The 21,946-nt window shown below is 33.0% G+C and overlaps 1 protein-coding gene and 2 pseudogenes across 1 annotated transcript; 2 read left to right on the top strand and 1 right to left on the bottom strand.

Annotated features, from left to right (window-relative positions):
• The first annotated feature begins 1,656 nt into the window (after positions 1-1,656).
• On the top strand, positions 1,657-4,014 carry LOC148599588 (uncharacterized; annotated as a pseudogene).
• A 6,215-nt stretch (positions 4,015-10,229) lies between these two features.
• Positions 10,230-14,319, top strand: LOC148599587 (uncharacterized). Its single transcript, XM_088558965.1, has 2 exons — positions 10,230-10,496; positions 12,255-14,319. The coding sequence occupies exons 1-2, from the start codon at positions 10,367-10,369 to the stop codon at positions 12,983-12,985; spliced, it is 861 nt and encodes a 286-aa protein (XP_088415091.1). The 5' UTR covers positions 10,230-10,366; the 3' UTR covers positions 12,986-14,319.
• Positions 14,320-17,587: 3,268 nt separating this feature from the next.
• Positions 17,588-19,376, bottom strand: LOC148599586 (uncharacterized; annotated as a pseudogene).
• Between the last annotated feature and the right edge of the window lie 2,570 nt (positions 19,377-21,946).

Genomic DNA, 21,946 nt, shown 5'->3' with positions numbered 1-21,946 from the left:
CTTCCTTTGCTCCTGGACATCTGCAAACTGACATACGGTTATAAAAAGTAGTTCTCATTACATGGTTATTAACTGTGTTACAACTAAAAGAACGAATGCTGTACTTTTTATCTAATAACTAGACCAAATAGGTTATACAAATTACACATACTTCATGTATACCATGATGGTATGTTTGCCCTTATAGATTCGTAGTGGTCTACTTATTGTTAGATGCATACATAACATCGTCGCATTTTTGTGTCATCTAATGTATGAAACGAAGGTCTCTCGTAAATATTCGAAAAGAAAAAGGAAAAAGTAATAAACATTTTCGTAAGGCAGCATGCAAACTAATTTTCTTTCGTGAAAAAATTTCTAAACAAAAAACAAAAATATATAAATAACACAGAAATCAATAAGTTAAAAAATGTAATCATTTTGATATTGCTTGAGGTGGGAAATCACACAATTGATACAAAAACATGACAAAATATACTTTACATTATTTAAAGTTATTTAAAGGGGAGACAAATTCAAATACTTGAACCCATCAACTAAAATATGCATGTTCATAGAGTCAGGTTAATATATGAAAAAGACATACACAACATGAAATGATCCAAGGACAAGTTTGGACTGCTTTATGAAATCGTTATATTCAACTTCGTATGACAAAACATGTAGACACCGATGATAAATAAACAAATATAATAGTAAACTTAATATGTATTTTTGAATTTTTCAAAATCAGTAGTGTAAAACTGTATACACATCTGTTTAGTATGACAAGTTAAGCGTGTTTCCATTTGAAGAAAAAAAACATGTACCAAAATTGTAATACTTTGTTGACCTGGTGCACATTTTGTAAGAAGCTTGAAATTTGGCACAAACGTACTTTTCATACTTTATTGTATGAAACAGGGATAAGAAATACCTAATACTTCCGGTAAATTTGAAGATGGCAAACAAGTGCCTTAAAATTGGCTAAAATCACTAAATTTTGGGTGTTTATACATATTATGAATCTATACTTCTGTTATGTTTTGGTCACTTCTTGCTAGAAATAATACAAATTAATGCAAACGAGCAAATTCCGGGATTTGAAATGGCGGAACAAATTGTTGGATTTAAGAAGAAGGGGCAAAAACATAACTCAACTTGTCATTGAAGACGACAAATAGTAGGTCGAATTATTGTCAATGTTTAGCTCACAGAATTTTGAATGTGGGTACCGAAATTGTGTTACCTCAGAGACCGTTAATTCGAGGTTCTCTGACCAATAAAGATACTTAAACCTGACTGCTGAACAAAGACAACCCCTTTAAGTCGGGTATATACCGCTGTAAGACCTCGTCGTGACATTCTCTGGTGGTAGAAAAAAATATTATGTTAGTTGCTTTTAGTACATTTGACTAACTGCGTTGAATTTATGATGTCATACTCCAACAGTTTGTTTTTGTATTTTTCGGACAAAAACTTTTGAATTTCTTCTATGTCAACGTCCGCAAATGCTGCCATTGTATTTATCAGTACACTGTCGTCTGATATGTTTGTTTTGGCGGAAGTGCAAATTTATTTGTGTAGCCGGAATGCGCATACGGGTTAGGAACGCAACTTCCGGTTGGAGCGGGTGTTATATCGAAAGTGATCTATCGAAATGATCTATTGTAAATCATGGTGATATACCATGACAGCAAACTATACAACGGGAGAGGCACAGTGGGAAATAGACCAAATACCAAATGTCTCTTGAACCAATCAAAACTTCAGATTCTTGTACGAAAAGTATAATATAACGAAAGCACAAATATTTGTGCTGGTGTTCCTTCAATATATCAATTGAACAGAAAGGTTTGAATAATACAATATTTGCATAATTTTGAAACGTACGCCAGTTTTTCTAAGTAGATCAATGAGTGTCAATGCAACATTAGTTTTCAAAGGCCCAAATGTAGCAAAAACATTATCTACTATACATGACAAATATGTTGTACCAGCAGAAAAAAACAAAACAACATAGTTTTAGTGTGCAAAACATGTTACATCAAATGTTTATTAACAGCGGTAGACGTAGAAAATAATGGCATTAATAAGGCCTATACCGCAGATGTTTCCAAAATGCTGGATATTTGTGATCGACAACATGTTTGTCCAGTGTGGTGAAAGCGCTTTTTTTTTCTTTTTTTTTTTATATATATTAATCAGTCGACATTCTACTGGGAACAAATTATGCTCTATTTGCGGCCCAATACCTTCACTCTAATGAGGCTGACTTTATTGCTAATGTCTAATCAAAAAGAAGGAACGTCGTTTAGCTTGATATCTGCTATATAGATGACGTATTATATATATAAAAAATCCTAGTTTCGTTTTTTTAATCGCATCTACCCGAACGAAATTGAAGTAGCGAATACTACATGCACTGTGAAGTCAGCCTCATATCTTGGCCTACACTTAGAGACCGATGGTAAAGGAAAACTATTGAACAAACTATTCGACAAACACGATGACTTTTCATTCCGTATTGTCAACTTTCCTTTCATCTGTGGCAACATCCCTTCAGCACCTGCGTATGGTGTTTTCATATCAATACTCATACGTTATGCTAGAACTTGCCGTAACTACGCAGAATTTTTGTGTCGCGGTAGATTTCTTAATAATAGACCTCTGGAACAGAGTTTTATTGCTATAAGATTGAAGTCATCACTACTGACATGTTATGGTCGTCAAAGTGTACTCATGGATTGATACGGTATATCCATCTGCACCTTTCCCCTTTTGTTTACCCAGACCATTACTGTTTATGAGCATTAGGTGCACCGGTAGGGTTAGTGTCCTCTGCTTTACTAGAACAAAACTGTCGAGGTGTTAATAAAGTCAAATCTGGTTTAGACGAAACGTATGAGTTTGATGTAATACGTAGGTGCTGAAGGGATGTTACAGTATCTGTAAGAGGTATTCAATTGTATTTTTGGGAAATAGAATGGGGGATGAATAATGTGGACGGGAGATAGATATGGTGTCGGGGAATGGGGATTTTCAATGAGTAGGATTGAAAACCTTTTCAAACAAATTATTGATAACAATATATATTTAAATTTGGCTAAAATGTTGAAGAACTTTGGAAAATATAAAATTTTACTTTTACTGGACAAAGTTGCTGATATTTCGTTGTGTGATAACAACGGACAAACGCTATTACATGATGCTTGCCAGACATAGAACTATAAAATTATAAAACCTTTACTAGACAAAGATGCTGATACATCGTTGCGTGATAACAACAGACAAACGCCGTTACATTATGCTTGCCAGAAAGGGAACGATGAAATTGTAAAACTTTTACTGGACAAAGATGCTGATACCTCGTTGCGTGATAAAAACGGACAAACGCCGTTACATGTCGCATGCCTGAAATGTATTTTGAACGATCAAACTGCTAAACTTTTACTAGAGAAAGTTGGTGATATTTCGTTGTGTGATAACAACGGACAAACGCCGTTACATCATGCTTGCCAGAAAGGAATTTTGAATTATAAAATTGTAAAACTTTTACTAGACAAAAGTGCTGATATCTCGTTGCGTGATAACAACAGACAAACGCCGTTTCATGTTGCATGGTAAAAAGGGAACGAAAACACTGTTAAACTTTTACTGAACAAAGTTCCTGATATTTCGTTGTGTGATAACAACGGACAAACGCCGTTACATCATGCTTGCCAGAAAGGGAACGATGAAATTGTAAAACTTTTACTAGACAAAGATGCTGATACCTTGTTGCGTGATAAAAAAGGACAAACGCCGTTACATGTTGCATGCAAGAATATGAACGAACAAACTGTTAAACTTTTACTGGAGAAAGTTGGTGATATTTCGATGTGTGATCACAACAGACAAACGCCGTTACATCATGCTTGCAAAAAAGGGAACAATGAAATTGTAAAACTTTTACTAGAAAAAGATGCTGATACCTCGTTGCGTGATAAAACGTACAAACGCCGTTACATGTCACATGCCAGGAATGGATTATGAACAAACAAACTGTTAAGCATTTACTGGAGAAAGTTGGTGATATTTCGTTGTGTGCTAACAACGGACAAACGCCGTTACATTGTGCTTGCCAGAAAGGGAACGATGAAATTGTAAAACATTTACTGGACAAAAAAGCTGATACCTCGTTGCGTAATAACAACGGACAAACGCCGTTACATCATGCTTGCCAGAGAGGAAACGATAAAATTGTAAAAGGTTTACTAGACAAAGATGCTGATATCTCCTCGCGTGATCAAAAAGGACAAACGCCGTTACATGTTGCATGCCAGAAATATATTGGGAACGAAAACACTGTTAAACTTTTACTGAACAAAGTTGCTGATATTCCGTTGTGGGATAACAACGGACAAACGCCGTTACATCATGCTTGCCAGACAGGGAACGATGAAATTGTAAAACTTTTACTAGACAAAGATTTCTGATACCTCATTGCGTGACAAAAATGGAAAAACACCGTTATATATTGCATTGGAGGAAGGTAACAACTCGTTAGTTAAAATTTTAATAAATTCTGACGTTACACTGTTTGATAGGAAGGAACCATCATTGCTGCATGCTGCTTGCAAAGGGGGTAATCTAGATTTAGTGAAATTTTTATTTGAGGCGGATGAACGGCATTTTTGTCGTGGGAATGAACAATCATCTTTTTATGCTGCCTTTGCACAGGAAAAGTACGATATAGCGATGTATTTACTTTCGAATAACAACAAAATAATCCCAATCAACGATGATGTATATAGAAAAAAAAACGTCTGTCAGAAATGATGGGAAAAACATGAATCCAACAGTAAATGCAGTACATGGTAAGAATAAATTGTCAATTTACTAAAATCAAGACAGGCTTATCAACTGGGAAAACATATACAAATCAGTATATTTAATTGAAGAGTGCGTTTTTTAGTGCATGATCTTATTTTTATATTGTTACTTTATTCTGTAACTCTGTTTTTGCTTTGAAAAATTTGATAATCGCTAATTCAATCTGTAACATGTGTAAGTCGTGGTGTAATAAATCTCCACTGCAATACGGGCACTTGTTTTGGTGTTATTTTTATCAATGTGCTTTTAACAAGAATGCATATTATACGTCAACGTGGAATTACATATTGTTCCTCATTTAGAATACAAAACTTTTACATGATCATTCTATTAATTGTACGTATTCCATATAATTGTTCAAACATTACCACTTCATTAAGTTTTAGCAGCCATTTAGATTTGGTATAAGACAGTTTTATGTATTAATCAAATATCTAAGAAAAACGCATACTACCTCTAACAATATAATTGTACAGGAACACAAATGATGGATACAGACATTGCTGGCGATATTGCATTACCCCTTACCGATTATGAAACCATTCAGAAAATCTAAAAAACACAATCTCCATGTCCTTATAGATGTAAAAGTAGAATTGAATTGCATGGGTTTAAAGTATGGTATAACTAAAGCATTGAACTTTTAGGTGCAGTTTCAGGTAATATTGGGAAAAAATGTTAGACAAGTAGGTCACTAGGTAGTTTTGGGATATTAGATATTGGAACTTCTTCTCGAAATTCTGGAAGCTTCCAAACGTGTTAAACTAAGGCTCTCGTATATACAAATGGCAACAAAAGAAAGCCAGTATATCTACCCTTTAGGTAAATGATAAGTTAAAGTTATTTACGATTTGAAAGAACTTCAAAAATGCATGCCATGCCTTTAAAATCGCATTGTTGGATCATATGGTTCATTTAATTTAATTATATATATATATATAAGGGTCTGAAAAATTCCCAACAATATTAGATCTGTCAAATTATTTGCGATGCAAATTTACGGTCGGTCGTTCCCTCCGCGGGACTCGAACTCGTACCGCTGTGACATCTATGGCAACACCGCCTGCACTAAGTCTAGCGCCCTAGACCACTCGACCAGCTAGGCTATATATTCTTTTATATATATATTCTGGTGATGTTAAACATATTTACAGGTTTATTTAATTTATTGTATATATTAAGGTTTCGTTAAAATCTTAACATCAATTTTAAGTCTCATTATGTGTAAGAATCAGGAAATGGTTGGCACTTCATATTTCTGAATTAGGTTTTTTGTGTCTCAAATATTTTCAATTCATCTGGAAAACAAATAAAAAGTCATTTAATTTGTCCCGAAGTATCTAAACTGTAAATTTTATTTTGACTCATTACATAAGGAAAAAGTGCAGAAAAATTTTCCCGCCTTTTTCCATTATGCATTTCAACTTAATTTGAGCCATTTCATTTTACGTTGAGCCATTAGTGTCTTAAAAGGCAAGTACACATGTAATACAAACACTTTGATGGATATTTCTGGAAGTTTTCAGGTATAAATACTTGGTTAATGCATCAAAATTTCTGCGTTTTTTCCTTCATATGCCCCACCTTATACATATCTTGCCTGATTCTCAAGCATAGAAGTACATAAGACGTCATTGTTAAGGTTCTATTTTCAGATACACTAATGACAAATCTACTCTGGCTGAACGGCTATGCTGTAAACTGTATCGTTAGCGAGAAACAAGAGCGATACAAAGTACACAAAGACAAAACAATGATTAAAGGTGATTACATTATGCAGAAGTTCTTCTCAATAATTTAATTTCTTTTAATTAGTAATACATAGTACAGTATATCCCTGAACGACTTCTGGTCAAATACTACAAGAACACAAGGCTTAAAAGGTAGAAGCCCAATGTAAGCAGTATTCTTACTTTTGAGACACGGTAAGAGGTCTAACTCAAAATGATTGATTAAAATGGCAAACAAGTATTTAAAAACAACAAAATGATAGGTCTTAATAACATTAATCGTTCGTAAACTTCGATTTATATCTCCCCCCCCCCCCAAAGAAAAAAAATGTGTGACATTTATTTTTAATGCATTGAGTCTGAAACATTTCAATGATAAATAAGTGTCAGTCTCTGTAAGAAACAGGGAGTGGTATAAAAAAGCCTACCATTCTGAAAGTTTAATTTGACTATTTGCACCATCAAAATCAAGGAAATGGACAAGATTTGCCATATCACTTTGGTAAATTAAGTTTCATTGAACTGCACTGAAAACGAACATTTCAAGGGCAGATAACCCTGTCAAAGACTACTTTTTTCTAAGACTATATTTAAAGAAAAATCACGCAAACCCAGTCATAGTCTTTCAAATAGAGAAAATATTAGTGAAATGGTGGACTAATTATTACTAAGCTCTCCTGTTCTGTTTTAATCCTTCTCTGTTTGTCTAGAGTTTGCATACCCCTTAATCAGAGAACAAAGTGACTATACCTGTCTGTCAGATCAGATAAATCTTCATATAATCAGAAATTTTGTCAAGTCCTAAACCAGCATTTAAAAATCAAATAAAAAATAAAAAATAACATAGCTCGCCTCCTAGCAACGCCCGTCATACAAAGAGAAAATTCAAAATACACTAATGAAGCAACATTTTTCAAACCACTTGGGCTTTTCGAATTTCACGTTGAAAATAAGTATTTGGCCCCGTCATAAAATTAAAATTGGTTGTTGTGATGTATCATTGATACACCGAATAGAACAATAAAAAACGTTCCCTTAATAGTAAGCCAAAAAGCAGCTAAATCAGATTGTTTACGTTACTCATTTTCTGAAAGTGACCTGATATAAGTTGATTTATGTGGTGATGTATGCAGGGCTCTATTTGCAAAATATCAATACTTCCTTTGAAAACAAGATAAAAATTCATATGAACAGAATGAAACCTGGAAAATTAAGAAGGTTTAAGACAACTCAAAATATAAATTAAATATGTGAAAAAACAATAATAGTCTCAGTAAACATTAAGGGTCAGTTACACTTTGTATAACGAAGCAAAACGTTGCGTGACTGGATGGTATTGATGCCAGTTATAACAATGTTTAAAACAATGAAAAAAAATTATAGTTTTAATTCTTTTTTGAGCATATGCATATGCTGATGAAAAAGATCTTCTAACATTATATTTTAAGCGAGGCTAATCAAATTCTGAAATCTCAATAGATCTGAAATGCATGCTATTTTAGCAAAAACAACAAAAAATAATGAAATGAACCAACAGATAATGATCAAATATAAAATCATTCCTCAAAACATTAAACACAGATAACTGGTAGCCGCTAGAAACTTAATATTTAAAGGGCATTCCGTTTTTTTTTTCTTTTTTGTTTTGTTTTGTTTTTTTAATAAATGCCAACGATCTTAATGTCTGTCGAACGTGTCTCCTAATTATACTATTTTAAATCTCTAATTCAAAGCTGCCTCTGGGACGACCCAGAGACCTATCGCCCCAGCTTAGTCAGGATCTCCCTTAACACTATGTTGCTATAAACATTGACGACATGCAATACTTACATTTGAATGAAAGGTTGCCCATACCTTTTATTGCAATTAGATTTATTTAAAATTCAATGGTTGAATATTTCAAGTTCCTGATTTCTCTAAAACATAGATCTTCATCGACAATGCTGCCTGACCAGCTCAAGTGTTTTTGTTTTGTTTTGATTTCCGTTCGCTACTGACTTTAAAGTGATATTTGTATTGAATTAAGATGAGTGCTTTGACGAACATGCCCTATAATAACACTTTTTGTGACCCTTTTTTTAATAATGAAACATTCCTTTTTTTGTTCCCTAATTACATCGCGTTTTTCTTAAAAGAAAAACAAAAAACAAAAAACAAAACAAAAACAAAAACAAAAACAAAACAAAACAAAACAAAACTAAAAATAACATCTGTGTTTTGTTTAATATTGCCAACAGAAAAACATACTCTAATAAACTGTTTAAATCATTTTTATGAAAAAAATAAATGAATAAATTGACTTATGCAACCGTTATAATTATAGTTTGACTAATTATGCTTAATAAATGTACCGTTCTGTGTGAGAATTAGACAGCGGATGGCACATCATGATTCTCAATTTTGTCTTGACGTATTACATCAAATATATTCAATACAACAACCAAAAGAAGCTATTTGAATTAAACACGAAGCATCTGTGACGTTGATTTGTCTATCTGCTTATATAGCAGAAAAGTGCGGGACATATTTTTCTGCCGTTTTAGTAAGGTGCGTTTTAACTAAATTTAGCTCAATAAATTAAAACGGCAAACTATTAAAAACAGTTTGATGGCCTTTTTGGGGGATTTTAATACTTGGACACGTTAAATTCTCATCAGTATCATTTGTCAAAACTTTTAATTTGTAGTTAATTTTATTTTGCCACTTTTTAAAGAACCTATTTCTTTGTAGATATCGATGTTCTATCATCATTACAGGATTTTGGAGGAAATGAATTTGAATCAATACTATTTATGGCAAATAAGACGGAATATATGAAGTCTAAATGCTGTAACTTTCATCAACTACTACAATATGCTGTTCAAAAGAATCAAGTAATGTTGTGCAGATTTATTCTATCTCATTCGGAGTGTGACACAAATTTTACCTTATTACATCAACTTATGAAACAAAGTATTGAGAAAGATCAATACGATTGTTGTAAAGCAATTTCATGGTTCATAACAAAGCATTTTTACAGAGCGAATGAAATTGTTCTTGGAAATATCGTTGATATTTGGCCAGGATTCAAATGTATTTGCACAAAAGTAAGTGTGACTAAGAAAACTATATGTTCACCTGATGTTCGAATAATAGTTGAGAATGAGACAAAAAATCCTGATTTGATAGAAAACTTTCATGGTGTTCAAATTATGCAAATCTCATACTATGGCAGTGAAGAGAGCAGTTCAATTCACGACAAGATTCAGGCTGCTGAAGGTGTACTTCATTTTCCATCAAAGACTTGCGTGGATGCGAAGACCGCTAGGGAGATTTTTGACAAACATACAAAACTAACTATAGTCTTGTCGTCACCTTTTAAGTCTGTAGGATTCAGGCAAAGAGATCTAGAACAATGGAAAATCAAGGAGATGAAATGTCTGCACTTGTACTGTCGAGTGAAGGGTTTCATTCCTGTTGGAGAAGATCACTTTCCAGTTCACTGCAATGGGCTTCCTACTGATGTCATCGAGGGCAGTTCTCAACTATGTAGCAATATCAAAGTAGGAAGTCAAGTGGGGTGACACCAAACCGTAGCGGTATTCTAGGCGGGTTCGTAAAAATAAGGGGAGATTCAACATATATCACGTGTGCACATGTGCTTTTTACTCCAGACCAACTCGCAACTAAAAATTGTGGTATAAATGATGAAGAGAAACTATATGTTTACATATACGAACCAGCAAAATGTGGTGAAGCGTCAACGACGGTTTTGAGTGGAACATTACGATCCAATTTTTAGGATGGACAATGACAAAGAGGTCAGCATTGATGCTGCACTTGTGAGAGTAGCAGATGCAATGCATATTGATCAAAATGACAATGTTTTGGATGCTAATTCGTGTGATGAAAAACACAGTATGCATGATATTGGTAAGTGGAAATGACATTTATTTTATTACACTTCATTTCAATTTGCTAAATTTCGATTGGTTCAATAAGAGGGGAATAATCTGCTCTATCACATGGCTCAGATTGGTGATAGTTTGTTGTCTATTATCCTCTCGTGAAAAGCTAAACTGGCCCTGATAAAAACTAAGTACCAGTTCAATCTTAGTCAGTTTTGCGTTTGAAGGAGGAGTCAATAAATGATACAACATCGATTAAAATACTTCTTAATATTTTTTCTTACTACGAATCTGTACCCAAACATTTCTAATTTTATTGTTGAAATACAAATAACTGAGGTTTGACCTTTTATGAGCAACTCGGCGGGTGTTTCTACAAAAACAGAGGACGCTTACCTACCGGTGCACATGGTCCATGGTCCTAGTTTTTAGTGGAGTCCGACTTGCTCATTTGCTTTTTTTTCTTTGTATGTATGATTTTAGTTACTTTATGTTATTTGTTGTGTATGTCTGTTTTCCATGTCTGGTCTTTATCCCTGTATTACATTCTTTTGATTACCGCTATAGCCTTGGTTCCCTTGATTACTCTTTGGAACTGGTAAAGAAAGTGGTTAAATGAAAATATATGTCATTGTTGTTAAAAATCCGTCTCGTAAGAGACCTTTGTAACAGTTGATTACAATACCGATACACAAAAAAAACTTAAACAGAAACACAAGTTTAAAAAGTCATCTTATACACATCTGTGTTAGTGAGCACGGAAATCACCGATTCATTCAATGAAGGTGACAAAAAGGGACGTGATCCATAGTTGACCTTTAATATATGACTTGAAAGAAATAAAACAATTCTAGTGAAGAAAATAAAGACAAAAGGCAAACATACAAAACTGATTGTTGGGACTTACTTTGAAAGTGGAACATTCAGTATAATAAAATAAATAACATATATCTTAGAGGGTGATACAGTTTGTTACGCCTTGAGAATACATTGTCACCCTCGGCAACGCCTTGTGATGACAATGATTTTCGCGGGGTAACAAATTGCTCTATCACACTCTTGTATAATAATGAATGACTATTTAGTTATACGATTAATTCATGCATAAGTACTACAGTCATAGGTTTTGTGATAATGAAGCAGTCATACGTATTTTGTTAAACATTCCACTCATTTGACCAGATCAGGAATGGCAAGTTCAGTTTTATCGTGTTCTTTGTTATTATTTGTTATTCTTTTTTTTGTGTGTGTGTGAGGAAGGCATTTACTTTCAGACGAAAAAGAAACCGTTTTGGAACATGCATTTATCCATTTTTGAAACTTTTTACAACTTAAGTTTATAGGAAAGTTCCACTACGAAGCAGTCTAAAATTCCTCAAACATTACACACATATTTTCCAACGACACTCTATTACTACGGGTGTCATCTTGTTTGTCTTTATCACCTTTTTTCTAGTTGTATAGATCATTGATTATAACGCTAATATATGAATTAACAGAAACATAATATTTCCAATTATATCAGATATAAGCAGTAATTTTCAAAAACAAATATTTTCGTCGCTGTTTTCAATTAGACACATTAAACAAGATTGAAAGCTTATAAGAGAAATTATCAATGGAAGTCGTGTGCTTTGTTTTCATGCTGAAGTCGAGTTTGAGTAGAAATAACGTAATTTAAAAACGTAAAAATGGTCTTATGGGTATATTATCCAATTAAAAAGTTAAACAACTGTCAGAACCTCATATTTTCAAATCTCTGATGCTAGATATTATTTTTCAGGGATGCAGTCCACATACTTGAACCAGAACTGTATTCTTCACATAGATCTGAGTCATTTAATAACTAAACCTACAGTAAAGGCTGTTAGTGCCTGGGCAGTTTCTGGACTGTCGTCAATTAACTCCCCTGTTAAAATATGTGACGACGGAGAACCATTCACTCTTGAACAAATAACTGATATTTACTGGAATACCATTAAAGATGATGTTAAAGTCATAGCTGGGTCAGTTTTTCAAAATATCAATAATAAAAAACCGCGTGACATTCCTTCGCGAAATGATATTAAAGATATATTAGCTAATGAGGATAAACTGGAAAATAACATCAAAGAAGCTGTTTGTGACATTGTTCTTCGATATTATACAGATGTACAGATGCAGTATAGAGAGTTAACACAAGAGTTTAATGAGATTCTTGAAACCGCAATATATCGTGAAGTTAACACAAACTATTCCGCCTTTGTAAGAGATGTCCATACGCAAACAGCGTTTCTTCAAAAATGTCACAAAAGACAGATACTTGTACGGACAAACAGAAGAATGTATGGTCAATTGTATATCACTAATATTTCAGCAAAGATGAGAGATTCGGGATCCTGCATCTATGCAATAGACCCAAACCATCCTAGAGGTTGTGTCGGAATGCTCATAGCTACTTTTCCAGACAAAAAAGGGTGCATTGCCACACCAATTACAAAAATTCTTGACGCATTTGGAGTGACATATTCATAATTTCGTTATAAATCACTTATTCGTCAGCCAAAAGCAGTGTAGTAAACATCGAAAAACCAGTGATCAGAATGTCTGTCCGTTCTTTTATGATTTCGCCCGTTTTTTTCCTTCGTACATCATTTTTAATTTATCGATTCCTATTATCCGCTTAACCATTCCAACTCTAATGCTTTCCACGATGTCGAATTTTACAGAGCATCTTATACAATATAATAATCTTGTTTTCATTGCAGCAACGTAAAACTGTTGTCTAGTCTTTGTAACACCATCCATCATGCGCTACAAAACGAAAAATAGAATCTTTTTATCCAACTTTACTTCTTCAATATAGACAGGCATCATAGGTATAAGTGTCTTGTCATAGACATGACAAAAATAATTCTGAGTTCGAGAATAAATTTACAGATGAATCTTTACGACATTCAACAATTTGATGGAGAACACATGTATGCATTTTTTTCGACTACCTCTTCTTTTAATGTTTTGATTTATCTGAATTGACTTTACATGTTTTGTACTGTACATTTGAAAAAAAATCAATATTGAAACGACCTGCATACTGTATTTTAAAAGCAGACAGTAAAAAAGTAAAACAAAATCAAATGCTCCGTATTTATAAAGTACCTTTTTACAAGTTTTTTTAAAAGACGAATTTGGTAGGGATTAGATTTTGAATGAAATTTCGGCATAGATAAAAAAAAAGAAGTTGTTGGCAGATATCTTTTCCAAAATCTTTTTTTCTTAAATTAAAGTCCATATTGCAGCTTAAAAGGACGAATTTTTATACAACTTAATAGCTGTTGATATGTAGGTTCATATTTGTTTATATTTTTCCAGTGCCATCAATGCCAAAACAGGACTCCATTCATCCTTTACCCTTAGTGATCTTTTACTGTGCCTCTGCTATAACTAAACCAGTAAAGAAACATTATTATTCAAACTTTGCACTTTTGCATAATTTGTATATATGTATAAAGAATATACTGTTGTTATATGGAGTAATATATTGTTTATTCTTCGCAGAAACAACAGAGTGTGTTTTTATTGTAACTTAAAACTCGAAGTTGTGATGTATTTTTTGTTGTTGAAATGTTCTTTGTATCAAGGTTTTAGATTGTGTTTTATCAAGCCTTATTGCTGAAAAACAAATCGTCAATGTTCAAGTATGTACAATTATTGATTTCTTGTAACTTTAAAAAAAATAGTGTTATCTTGGCAATTTTTTACTTTGTACAAGGAAATTACGATCAGAAATGTTACACTAGTAGCCTTCTGCTATAATTTATTTGTATACCTATAATTACATAATAAAAATAATAAAGATTGGATTATTATCCTCTACTATTATATAGAAACTTGACAATTATTTAATATGAATATTTACCTGATGAAACTTCGCCTTTTCATCAGCAATATATGCTTTCAAACTGAAAAGAATGTACATTTGTAATTCTATAGGTTATTTGTAACCCACATTTTTTTATAATTTGATGTGCTTATATTTAAAATATTCACATACTGACAAATGTATAACAGTACCGTAAAACGGATATGTTATCGGCATTGTTACATTTTTGTTGCACTTAAATTGCATAAAAACAATAGACTGTAACCCGGGGACAAAGACCAGACGGGGAAAACAGACACACGCAACAAAATACATAAAATAACCAAATAAAAAGGTACAGAGCAACAGATGTAAATGAGCAACTCGGACTCCAATATAAACTGGGGGCAATAAACAAGTGCACCGGTAGGGTAAATTTCCGATGCTTCTCTAGAAAACACCCGAGTCGCTTTTAGCAGATCAAGGACAGGATAGACGAAAGAGGAAAGGTAAATTTTGACACGTTGAACAAATTGGTTCTCCTGGAGTAGATGGGTGCACTGTAAGGATCTATGAGTTCATTATAACGACCATAAAATTTCCGTAGTAATGAATTAAATCTTGTAGCAACATTACCATGTTCCAGAAACCTAATGTAAGAAGTCTAGTGTGGTGTAAAAAGTCTTCGTAGTTACGGTCAGCTTTGGGATAACGTATAAATAGTGGTATGAAAACTCCATATGCAGATGCTGAAGGGCTGTTGTCACAGATGAAAGGAAAATTGACAATATAGAATGCAAAGTAATCGTAAAAGTTGTCGTATAGTTTGGTCAGAAGCTTTCCTTTACCATCGATCTATAAGTGTATTTCAAGATATGAGGCTGACTTCACAGTGTCTGTAGTATCTTTTATCTGAAATTCTTTGGGGAAGATGCGATTTATTAAATCCCCGAAACTAGGTCATGCGCCATGTTTGAATTATTGCCCTTTTTCACGTTTTGTTTCTCTATTTTTAATGTTATATCTTTAAAACTCTTCACCTCTGAAACATTTGAACAAGTTAGAACCAAACTGGCTATGAATTCGTATGACATAATGCATGGAAGGAATGTAGAGATTTTTTATCCTTTGAAACATTTGGCCACCGTTACTAAAAATAAAGCGTAAGGGTAGGTTAGAAGTTTTTATCATAATAAATGACACCAATTGCAAAATCACATACCGTGAACTATACGTTGTATTACACATTTTCACAAATCTTCGTGTCAGGAGTTTTGATGGTAATTAAACCATGCCTTTTTTGGTCAATTCACTTGTTAGACACAGCTATTGTCGTCATTTCTGACAACAAAATGTTTGTATATTTGTATAAATACATTATACGCCTGAAAATTGTGTTGCGTTTTGGACACTTATTGGTTTTTAAAAGTTGCTCTTGGATTTTCTGGTGTCAAATAAGCAAATCATTTTTGATATTTGTAGGAAAACAAACTTAAAACTTACTATTTGTTTACGACAATATGTGTCTCTACATATCAACATAGCCACTAGCGATGATTGTTGAATTTTAAAGACACTGGAAAGAAAATAGCAAATGCAAAATAAGAGAGGACCAAAACCTAAACCTAAAAAAATACCAGCAGATGTACGGACAGAACTGATGGATACAATTGAGATTGATGTTTTATTTCTAGGTCACACATTGAAGGATCGCCTTGCCGGAATATATACGGATACGATTCGTCATAACTCGTAGCGATCTGTATCGCCCCGTAGCTTATATCCGTAATGATTCGTGATAATACGTAGAAATACTTGGTTATCCGTGACAAATTTTGAACGTGTTCAAAATTTGACAACGGATCAAACAACCGTAGCACAACCCTACTTAACCGTATAAGCTTCTACTGATCCGTTTTAATCCCTTTTAAAACCGTATTTTCCCTATTACTTGGTAGATTTGTATAATTGTCAGGGACTTGTACGATTACTTACGAATAAGTAAATAAAAGCACAGTTACACTACGTTATTGCTAAGGAAAAAGTACGGTGTTCTACGAATGTATAACTGAAAATTACGGCCCCATTAAGTTGAATTACAAACCGGTAAGGATCAGAGAGGTTTCCCAAGGATTCTTACGGTTTACTACGTGTGTATGTTACACGTAAAATTTCTGTTCTTTAATCACTTGAGCAATAACTAAACAAACCCATATTAAAGTCTGACGATTCATATACTAATATTATGTGGTTAGTGTAACATGAAAAACATGTAAAAGCATCTAACTTATTCCATTTTCAAAAAGGAATGTTTCTTTTCTTTTACTAATTGTTATCAGCGAACCATATATTACTGCATAAAAATGCAGTTAAATAATGTTTTTGTCTCTTATGTGATTTCGGTAACAGAGTAGCGACGTGATCTATTCTTCTAAAGACCAAATAAAATATTAACATTACTCATTATTTTTATTTTATTTTTATCGTTAAATGTACATTTCTATTGTATATGGCTGAAAATATGATAACAATAAATCGAGTGATTTAAATTGGTCTTTAGACCAAAAATGAAGTACCCACACTGCTGATGTGTGTATTTCTCTGATACAATTGTTGGTCTTAAGACCAGATATTATTGGAAGCAGTAAAAGCATCATAAATGAGCGAGACACTTAGTTTTAATGTAGGTAAAATAACCTGAATTATAGAATTGGTTACAAAAAAAAAAAGAAAAAGGAAAAAAAAAAAAAAGAAAAAAGAAAAAAAAAGCATTTACAATGAATACTATCATTTCTATAATTTTCATGCATCAATTATAACCAAATTAATACTAAGTCATCACCATGTCATTCACTGTGTATGTTGCTAATGAATTTGGTCTATATACCAGAAATCTAATAATATGGGACAGTATAACTCTAATATATGTCTATGTGTCTAGCCTTGGTGGCATCATACATCCAGCAAACTTTGGGAAAACGTTTAAAAGATATATAATCCAATATTTGAAAATTCTACTTTTTCCAGAATTGAAATTTCCGCATTAGCGTGAGACAAATGGCATGCATTAATAATTATCCATATAAAGCAAAATGTATGTAAGTTTGTCCTAACTACTAGTTTAGTAACGTTTTACCTTATACATTAAGTCGACGATGAAAATTACTTATATCGAATTTTGAAACTTTCTACTTTACTTTAATGACTTTAAGCTGTATCTGAACTCAAAAATAGAACATTTGGTGCGACGAATTTTATATCAGTCATGTTACAAGTTAGTGGTGCATACTTTTCAACAAGTTAGATTTTCGTTTCTGTTTGCCCCTTTCTGTTACTGTTTTCTGTCTAACTTGTATCTGAAATGGACAGGAAGATTTAAAAAAAAACTTTCAAAAGTAATAATATTACTTACTGAGTATGAACATACACAGTAGGCCCGTACACAGGAGCAGGTGAAAACAAACAAGCACTATTAAACTATTTATTCAACTGTGGCTAATAAAGTCGACATTTTGTTTGTACTACTAGTATTACCATCACTCCAAAAAATCTGCAAGCTAGTACAACTACTAACAGAACACCCTACTTAGATGTTACTAAGAAGAACTACATGGTATATAAAAGTTTTGACAAAAATATATGATATACTAAAATACATTTTGGCTAACTACATGTACATGTATCTGAACAACATAATCTTCTCTCTCATGTTCCAACAATCGTTTTATCTCCGGAGGGATATCTTGGTCGGAGTTCTTTCTATGGCGGATCAATTACTGCTTTGGTAACAGTGGCAACACCAATTTTGCTTTTGAAGTAACTTCTGTCCTTCTGTATAAAGGGTTGCTCTTTATTTTATCGAATTTTTAAGAGATGCTGTTCACCACTTTTTTTCAGACTGGTTAATTTAATTTGTGAACAAACAACGCCAATGTTGTAGTTTTTCTTTGATGCGTTCAATATATTAACTTTATCAAAAACAGAATGTAAAATAGTTGGTATTCCTTTTGGTAAAGTGGGTATTCCATTTCTTGAAACAGCGACCATACCACACTGTTCCATTATCCAAACACTATTATGAAAAGCCTTGTATTCCATTTTCACTTTGTTGGAAGCCAAATCCCGAGTGAACTTATAAATGTAGTGGGACAGTATGCTTTCGAATGTCATTTATAAAGGGAGTAATCCATGAACGGATATCATAAATTGTTGTTACATCTTTGACATTTGGAAGCATCTCCTTAAGCTTTGGTAAAGTTTCTGCATCAGTATATTTCAGCAATGCAACTGAACGCAACATCAACATCTTCATGTGTGTGTCCAACAGGCAAAGTGATAAATGAACCCACAAATGGAATATATAGTTATGAAACATTTAATTAGCCACGAGTCTTGTAGAATTGTAATTAAATGAAGCAAATTCAAGTCAATTAGACTGGAATAAAACACTTCGTACATATTGAAACGTACTTAAATACACGTTAACCACACATTAATATTCTTTTTCTTCTTGTATTTTCGATAATTTATATTTTAAATTTGAATTCAGTCATGCTGAGAGATAACGAAATTATAAAATCAAATTCTATGTTATCTTACCTCGTTAAATACATGTTGAACCAACAACTCACAAATAGCAAGTACGTATCTATTTTTGTTTTCCCTCCAGCAAGTGTCTGCTTGCAAATACAAAATCGGGGGTAATTCATTGTCCTGTAAATTAAATATTCAATCAATATCACAAACCATCCATGGTGAGCATGACAACTACAGGAAAGAAATTTAAATGAAAAATATCCTCACTGTTACTTAATGTTAAAAAATATATGTTATCAAATTATTTTTGACAAGTTCTGGTGAAAAGTTTTTTACATACTAGTTTTAAATTATAGCGATTTTAATTAACAAAAAAAAAACAATATTAGTTGTTTCTTTTTGTCTTTGAATACATTTCAATGTAAATGTAATATAACTTGCAATCATTTTTGAAATCTCCTACAAAATCATGAGAAGCAGATTCATTGTAAGGTTGGAATCGTGGGCATATTGATTCCAGTCTAAGAAGGTGAAAACACTGCTCTGACTGCTTTTTCTCATAATCGTATTTTAATTTATTATTTATGAACGAATATTTTGTACAGACTTTTTTATATGAGTTAAAAAAAACGGATATGGTGCAAAGCAACAAAATGCACCAGCGTATATCCCAAATACAAATTATAGGATGTAATTTCAGAGATCACCGAAATGTCTTCAACAAGTGAAAATACACACCTTTTAATCCACAAGAGTACAAATATACTCAAACGCAACAAATGCGCCAGCGTTTAACCTAAATAGAAAATAGTAAATACCTTTAAAGATCACCAAAAAATCTTCAACAAATTTTAAAAATCACCTCTACGGAAGACCTAACAGTCCCCGACACCTTAAGTAACAAACTCCACAAACGATGACAACCATCCAAATAAAACTTTAATGTCCTAATTGTGGACAATTGTGGACATATGCATAAAATGTGCGGTTGGGTTAGACAAGTTTTATAAGCCTTAACCATACCACTTCAATGTACGGTCAAAACTGAACTGAGACAATGGACAAACACACAATAAAATTAACTCAATGATACTCCAAATTCTCTCCATAAAATATATTTACATTCACCATATAGACAAAACGAGATATCAAATGAAGGAATGTTAGCAATCACTGAAAGCTAGCTCAGAACATACACATGTCGAACCGAGATATCAAATGAAGGAATGCTAGCAATCACTGAAAGCTCAGAACATACACATGTTGAAGAATAACAATGACATTCAAAACTACCATCATTTTAAATAATCAGTCCCTATAAATAAAGTGGACTGGATAAATTTGGAGTAGCAACGTCAAGTACTAAATAGGCAAGATTGTTTGAAGAGCTAGAGTCTGGCGAAGAGGTCTCAACTAGCTAGGACTTGTGCTGGGAACTCATCATAACGTAAAACAAAAGAAAAGAAATTTTAAACGCAAGTTTGAAAAGAAAAAAAGTTACTTAATTGTGTCTTTTTGTGATGGAAAATACTAACAATGACATCAATAAAATGTACTCATAAATAAGTGTTTCACAAGTAGTCATTCAGCATACAAATGTACATGGGATTGGGCACCATTGAGATAATCAGCTATATGGGGACTGATCGCGGTGCATTGGGATGTCTATCAAAGTTTGTTTGGATGAACTGAAATGCACTCATAGTGGTATACGCTTTGTATTAGTTACAGATATAACGAGAATTTATAAAGTGAATATTTTAAAAAGACAACAACACCAACGGGTGAAAAATGTCATCTCAAAGCCATCCATGGGTCTTCAGAGAACAAGGAAACCTTCACACAACAGGATAGGCTGCAGGTGGAAGCAAAACAAGATTAAACTCGGGTACAGCAAAATATTTGCCTCTACAGAGTATTGTTAGCAATGTTTGAAATTGGGTTTCTCAAATCAAATTCAAACATACAACTTTCAAAAATAAATATAAAGAAATATCAGCAATATTGAATTTTGCAGGGCGGCGCCAGAAACAAAAATAGGAGTGCATGGTCCAAAATACTAGTAAACATCAATTAGCTAGAATGTTCATCCCCGAAGCAGGGCAAATGTCTACTTCCCACTAACAATGTGAGCATCAAGACATACACATGTTGAGAGTCTCTCTGTTAACTTGTAAAGATAAGTTTTGTTTCCAACTATAAAACTACATAACCAATGATTTTACATTTTGTTTCGTTTCAACTACAGAAGCCATGATTTAACCTGGTTTTCTTACAACGCCTGCATAATATAGTAATTGCTGTCATTGTTAGTATTTATTATCACACTAAGACATAATCAGGTGTTTTTTTTTTCTTTTCAAAGTGCCTTTTTTGTTTTAATTTATGATAAGTTCCCAATACAGGTAATAGTTTGGACCTTGTAGCCTTGCAGACTCCAACACTCTTCAAACATTGGGTTTCCTCTGGTAACGTGACTTTCTATCTCTCCCCTATAGTTCTCAAAGTATATTTTAATTTTATTTCAAATATCTGTCGAGTCGATTTTTAAAAGCATTTATACGTAGTCCTTCAACTGATTAATTAGCTGGTTTATTCCATATGAATGCAATTCTTACTGAAAATGAATATTATCTTTTCTTTGTTCTTGCTCTTCGGTGCTGAATTTTGCATGTGTTTATTCGAAAACTTAAATATTGTACATCTTAACCCATCTCCTTTCAAATTCCCTCTAATTCTTCTATGTACTAAATGACTTGAGTCTGTCTTGGAATGATAGATTCCTCATTCCTGACAGTTTTTTTGTGGCCCTTTTTAAATGCTTTCATTTTTTACAATGTCTTTCATCTTATATGAACTCCGGACAAAACAAGCACAATCAAAATGTGTCCCTGCATCTATCGTTTTATAGAGCTGCATAAATGTCTTGTTCTCAAGGTGTTTGAATGTTCTACTAAGTGCCGCAAAGCTAGCTTTTTAACCTTTCCTCTTACATGAACATTAAAGTTTACATTCTTATCTATTATAACTCCTGTGTTTTTCCTGGTCAGTCTCTACTAACTTTGTGCCACACAGTTTGTAAGATTGAATATTCTAAT

This window comes from Perna viridis, chromosome 13 (assembly GCF_037379345.1).
Source record: "Perna viridis isolate PV_CMFRI_1.1 ecotype Kerala chromosome 13, ASM3737934v1, whole genome shotgun sequence".
NCBI classification, from domain to species: Eukaryota; Metazoa; Mollusca; class Bivalvia; order Mytilida; family Mytilidae; genus Perna; species Perna viridis.
The sequence above is the reverse complement of the archived record's forward strand: the minus strand, read 5'-3'. Positions and strand labels throughout refer to the sequence as shown.